At 42.0% G+C, this 6,084-nt stretch overlaps 1 protein-coding gene across 1 annotated transcript; it reads right to left on the bottom strand.

Annotated features, from left to right (window-relative positions):
- Positions 1-843: 843 nt before the first annotated feature.
- On the bottom strand, positions 844-3,978 carry LOC135512210 (zinc finger protein 503-like). Its single transcript, XM_064933984.1, has 2 exons — positions 3,125-3,978; positions 844-2,729 (listed from the first exon to the last, which is right to left on the bottom strand). The coding sequence occupies exons 1-2, from the start codon at positions 3,365-3,367 to the stop codon at positions 1,305-1,307; spliced, it is 1,668 nt and encodes a 555-aa protein (XP_064790056.1). The 5' UTR covers positions 3,368-3,978; the 3' UTR covers positions 844-1,304.
- Positions 3,979-6,084: the final 2,106 nt, after the last annotated feature.

Here is a 6,084-nt window from a genome sequence, read left to right as displayed (position 1 = left end):
ACGCGGAAATTGGTAGGTTATAGAAAGAGACATTCTAAAAATCAGTTCTGCGCAACGTTCAATAAGTAGTCCAAGACAACGTCATTCCTTTAGGCCTATGCATTGAAAAGCATTTTAGAGTTTTGCCCTGTTTTTAGTAGGCTATGGTATAGTCATAATGAATGGATCTTAAATGACTAGTGAATATCGAGACAATATATTATAAATTCAGAAATAGATAAGCAAATAGCCTAACCGCATTTCTAAAGGAGGCGATATCGGTTTGTTGCTGAGGGAAACATTACGCAGGCAATGTCGAGAGACAATTTGTGCATCATCAAATATTAAAGTTCGGGATGAAACTATATATAGCAAACAAGACTTATTTGGGAATCTCCTGCTTAAATCACTACAGAAATAAATGTCAAAGCTCATCTGCATTCAACAATTATGAACATGCTTTGATGGATGTATCCCGTTTTAGATCGCGCACACACAACCATGATGTTCAGCTATAATAGTTTTATATCTAAAATGCATTCGAAGTTGGCTTTTAAAACTAAACGCACTATAGTGTTTCAACGTTCAAGCATTTAAAATTAGGCCTATATAGTTTAGAAACAATGAATCATGCTCAAAATAGCATTTAGCCTACCCTATAGAAATAAAGTACTCTAAAAACGTAGCCTACTCGTAAATAACGTTGTGTTATTCTGTATAGGCAACCAGTTAATAAGATTAACCTCCCAATCAGCACATTTCATGATGTCCATTAAAAATGTTTATGAAACCAGAAAATGTTTAATGAAATAGCATGTTAAAAATGTAGATATTGTTATAGTCATAAAAGGAGGCACACGGAAATATGGAACAGAATTGTTTCTTATTTTTCCAGAATACATACAAAAAAAAATACCAATTCTCTTTCCATGGTTTACACCTGAAAAATAACAACAATTTAAAATGATGTGGACAATTTGGGAGTTTAAGAAACAAACATGCATGTAAATAATTATCTTCTCAATGAGACATTAAATAAGAACAATACAATCATAGCAATTTCAAATGAACATCAAAATGAAAACCCTTATTTTAGCCTATTAGTATTCTACCATGTGTGTTTTCACTTTACCTATAGAGTTCAGTTTAAACATAATGCACTTCGAGTCTCTCAAATGTCTTCCATTTGTAGCTATTATCATCCACCTTCAGCCGACATAAATAAATACCGAGTTCACGGATCCCGCCCTTAGGTTGAGCGTTGATATAAAAGTTTTTATATTTGCATTTTTATAACTATAAACTTTTCAAAAGTCAAGTGTGTTTCACTGGTATCCCAGCGCTGATGCTGTGGTGAGTCTCTGGCCGTACAGGGCATAGGGGGAGTAGTATGGCCCGGTGGCTGCGGGGACAGGGACAGGGGCTCCGGTAGGCAGGGGACTCTTGGAGTACGGATGGTAACGGCTGCTTAGTCCCAACGCGTGATGCGGACTCCTCAGCGTCAGTGTCCCAGGGCTTCCAGGGCCTCCTGACTGTGGCATGTGCATGTGGCATGCCATCGCAGCAGCCGCAGCACTAGCTAACGATGAGGAATTAGGGTAACCCGATATCAACTTCTCCGCCCCGGTGAAGGCTGTGTGCGTCCGCAGGTGGTTCAGCAGCTCCTCGGATGAGGAGAAACGCTTGTCGCAGGGTCCGTTCGCTGACACCCAGTTACAGACGTGAGGAAGGGGGTCGTTGGGGAGCATGAAACCATAGGGGTACAAAGGATGTCCACTGAAAGATTGCGGAGAGGAGTGCATGCCGTGCAAAAGGTGTGTCGGGTACATGTGGTGGTACCCGGATTTCATCGCGTTGGCGGCCGCTGCAGCTGCGTTGTCGTGGCACTGCTGAGAGGCACTGGCAGCGCCCGCTAAGTGGCTGGCACAATGGTAACTTAAGCAGTAAGGGTCTCTACACAGGCTGGCTGACATGATGGAGGGTGGAGAGGCCCCGGCCAGGGGGCTGGATCCGGCCTTACTGCAGCCCATGCTGGCCAGCTGTGCGTTAACCAGGCTCCCGCCGTGAGGGAGGAAGTGTTGGGGATAACCAGCGTAGGCCCCTAAACTCCCGGGGTAGTGCATGCCAGCAGGCGGCAGGGGAAAAACTGTCTGACCCGGTTTGTAAGGAGAGACTGGGGCTACAAGTCCTGACCCGAGTCCGGAAGCAGATGAAACGGAGGTTAGAGAGGAGGATTCCGAAGACATGGCTTTGGACCCAGGCGTTGTCTCCTGGTGCTGGTTCACCTCCACGTTAATTCCACCGCAACTCACGCTTATCCTGCTGTGGCTGTTAGTGGTTCCAGATCCGTCCGTTGTGCCATTTTTATTACAATCTGAATCTTTCTTGTCCTCCCTGTCTCCACACTTCCCCTCTGACGGCATGGGCGAGGCAGAAGTGCTAGAGTTGGGGCTGCCTGTCCGTGGCGTGAATGGCTGACAGGTGGCGCTCGGCACTCGGAAACCAGTCTTCTCTCCACTCGAGACGCCCGAGGACGAGTCCTTCTTATCTGACGGTTTGGAATAGGGTTTGAAGCTGGATTTGTCATCCACACCGATGTCACTCATTTTTAATGGACCGGATTTGGACTCCTTGTCACTAGATCCATTTGATGTTATAGAGGATAGTTTGGAGGAAGGAGGGGGGTCCGGTTTACCGATTTGAGAGCATGTCTGCGCCAGCAGTGCCAACGGACTCTTCTTAGCATCTAGCTGTAGAGAAAACAAAACCTATAATTTTACAAATCGAGTACTGAAAAAAATACAAACAATAAACAATATAGGACTTTTGGTCGAAATGCAACCAGAAACGGAATGTCCGAGTCCTTATCCAAAATAATTGTGCGCAGTGCGCAGCTTTTACGCGAGAATAGCCGAGCTCTACGAGAAGATTAAAGATTCCCCGTTTCTAAATTCATAACAATTTCCTTTACCAATCATCTTTATAATAGAATAGCCCACATTTCCACTTCAATATAATAAATATGAGTTTTCATTTATGCTATTCCATGTCTTACATTCCGGGATAATCGTTTCTATGTATAATGCTTACAAAACAAACATGAAACTTTGAAGCATTTATTCTACTAGTCTTTTTGAAATCTTACCTCAATAGGGCTAATCGGGGTAGATGGTAACGGTTGAAGATACTCTGGGTGCAAAATGTGTCCTGATCGTGCAGTAAGCATTTTCAAAACCTTGATGGGGACTCGGTTAGCTTGCCGTAGATGGTCCGACGGGGGAACGGAGTGAAGAAAAGGCTTGTTGATGATATTCCGAGAGTCGATGCTCTCCCAGACTAGATGAATACTACTATTTCTCAGAGCAGATACCGAGGGCGATGTGATCATGTCCCAATTCTCACGAAATTAGTCGGTAATTCATTTATCAGATTCATCAAGAAAAGCAAATACAACCTCTTTCGAAAATCAAGAGATTGATACTGCGTGTAATAATCCGTATAATGAGAGGAAACGAAGAAGGTGCGGTTGTTAAGCAGGAAGAAGGTAGACGAGAGTGAGTGCGAGGTTATCGCGGATCCGTGGCTGCGTCTTTCACCATGGGCATAGCGCGTTCTGTGTCTCCTGACTTGACCGCGCTCTATACTCCCGAAGTACGAACTGGTAGAAATGTTCACTTCAAAAGCATCTGAATTAGTCCGAGATTAAAGCCTTTGCCGCCTTCCAATCAAATGGGACCCCGAGGTGATTGGAGGGTCAAGGGGATGTGACGTTGCCTCTTTGTAAGCGCCTCTATATTGACAGCTCGGGGGAGGAGATAGTGAGGAGAAATAGTTGGGTTGTTGTGTGCGCTCTCACCATCATTGAGGCAGGGCTTGTTTTGTTTTTTCAATGTCTAAAAAAGTATATAGACCCAAGTATGGAAATAGTAGTCTTTCTGGCATTTTCAAAACAGTGAACGTATTTGGCTGTAGAGGTAGGCGATGTGGTAATGGTTATTACTGGAAGGCATATAGGCTACATGATATTTAGGAAATGGGAAATGTATTAATGAAACTATAGCCTGCATTAAATAGCCTAATTATTAGTTTGTTCTCTAGACCCTAATGCACTAATAAGCAATGTATTCGGCACCTTTTGAGCTATATTACCAAGATCTTTAATCAATAAATACAACCCTGTATCTTAGTTTACAGACATGTTCCGATATAAATTATATTCCACAACCAGAAGATCAATCACTTCAGCTTGAATTCCCCAATCAGACAAGCGTTGACAGGAACAGACCAATGCAGTGATGGAGGTATGTGAATGTCACATGTTTTCAGTATAATATACACCCCCCTTCTATTTCTATCTTCACGCCTCCGTCAACTGTCAATTCTGCTCCACCGCAATCAATCAGGTATTTGTCAGTGGCTGTCAATCCTGCCTTGATTTATGTCAGCTATTGTAGATGATTACATGCGAGCGTGGCTGCATGGGGAAAAGGACAAATGGAAAGACAGAGAGGCATCTGAGAAAAAAGACACTTCATTTGGACGAAATAAATCATCCTCGTGTTAAATTCAATTTGTATAAGCATCGACAATAGGTAGACAGCGACGCGCTAGACTATGCCACTTCTCCATAGCCTATAGTGTCCATGGGATTTAGGACGGTATTTGCAAATTAATAAGGATTTTGAGCAGAAACTTAAAGGACGAGGCTAACCAGATTTTATAAAGGACTTAACGCAGGCAAAGCGACCGGAGAACCCGCTCTGTCGCAGATTCACTGGACTAATTAAGTAAACTTTTCCCCTTCCTGTCAAATACTTCATACAAGGAAAGTGTCCCAAACGGCTTAAAAGATGCCATGAACTTTTAGTGCTCGGATGTTTGATAATTTGTCAGAAATAGTTCAATGCCTATTATATTTCAGTAATGTTCATGTTCCTGCCTAAGGACAATAATTGGTAGGCCATAATGGACTTCAATACGTTTATATAAATGCAACTTTATGGCTAATATTAGCCTACATTTCAATTCATTTTAATATAATTTGCTTCATTGTTAAAATAAAGTAAGAGGCAAATTTGTGCCCCATTCCTTCTGACTAGAAAGTGTTTTTAAATGTCACTCTAGAAGTGTTGCTTAGCAAGCTATATAGAATACTTAGAACAACAAAACTTAGAACACAGTTAGTGTGGGGCAAAGTTCCCCATAGAAAAGTCACTCTGGACAGGTGCCAATCGTATCCAACACATGTTAACATGTAGCCTAAGTTTCACATTTACTGAGTCAAACATAATGGCCTGGGTTTTCAGCAATACAAACAACCCCTTTCCCGCAGATGCAAACGTATCTCTGCACGTATCGTAAAAACCTGCCATTTGCCTCTGGCACATGGTTATATCCCCAATAAAATGACAAAGAAAAGGGAACAAAAAACTGGTCCAGACATTTTATATGTCAACTCGATTTTATTTAGGCCTACATACAATTAAAATGATTTATTTTATTTAAGAGGGAGAAAAGAGGGGTGACTGAAAAAGAAAAGGAAAGAGAAATTGTGTGTCAGAGTGCTGAGAAAAGAAGTTTAAAATACCTTGAACTCTTCACCGCTGAGATGGCTAATCAGTATTGAGGCTCGGGGGCAATCGGGTAGCTTTTCAATGCGGGGCCTCCTTTCATCTCAATCGGAATGGAGGCGCTCAATTAAAAGCCTATCAGTTTGTAAGTAAATCAACGCCTATCAAAGTTGTCACTTCAAACAAAACGATTATTATTGCAACCCGCCTCTACCATTAATCTCTCTCTGCGGTAATCCGCTTGACAGGTCATTGGAGAGCAAGAAAACCTGGAGTGGACGGTCACAGGGGGCAGAAAAACAGCTGGAAAAGTAAATACATTTATTTTAGGCCTTCAAAGAATTGAGGGACACTGGTTGACAGGGATAGGGAAACTATAGGATATATTATTTGACGTTATATGATAGCCTAATTGGACGTTTTTTGGAAAGCGAAAATACAAAATAGAACTAGTGTAAAATATGTACACTACATAATTTATAGTTTAACAACATATTGGAATTATAGACAGACTATTACAATAATACATTTTTAC

This window comes from Oncorhynchus masou, chromosome 24 (assembly GCF_036934945.1).
Source record: "Oncorhynchus masou masou isolate Uvic2021 chromosome 24, UVic_Omas_1.1, whole genome shotgun sequence".
In the NCBI taxonomy this organism is placed as follows: Eukaryota; Metazoa; Chordata; class Actinopteri; order Salmoniformes; family Salmonidae; genus Oncorhynchus; species Oncorhynchus masou.
Note: the sequence above shows the minus strand (reverse complement) of the source record. Positions and strands in the feature narration are given on the sequence as shown.

Excerpts from the sequence above, each read along its gene's own strand:
- LOC135512210 (XM_064933984.1), bottom strand. The coding sequence starts at position 3,367 with ATGATCACATCGCCCTCGGTATCTGCTCTGAGAAATAGTAGTATTCAT. Across the intron at positions 2,730-3,124 it reads CCCCGATTAGCCCTATTGAG|CTAGATGCTAAGAAGAGTCC; the intron begins GTAAGATTTCAA and ends TTTTCTCTACAG.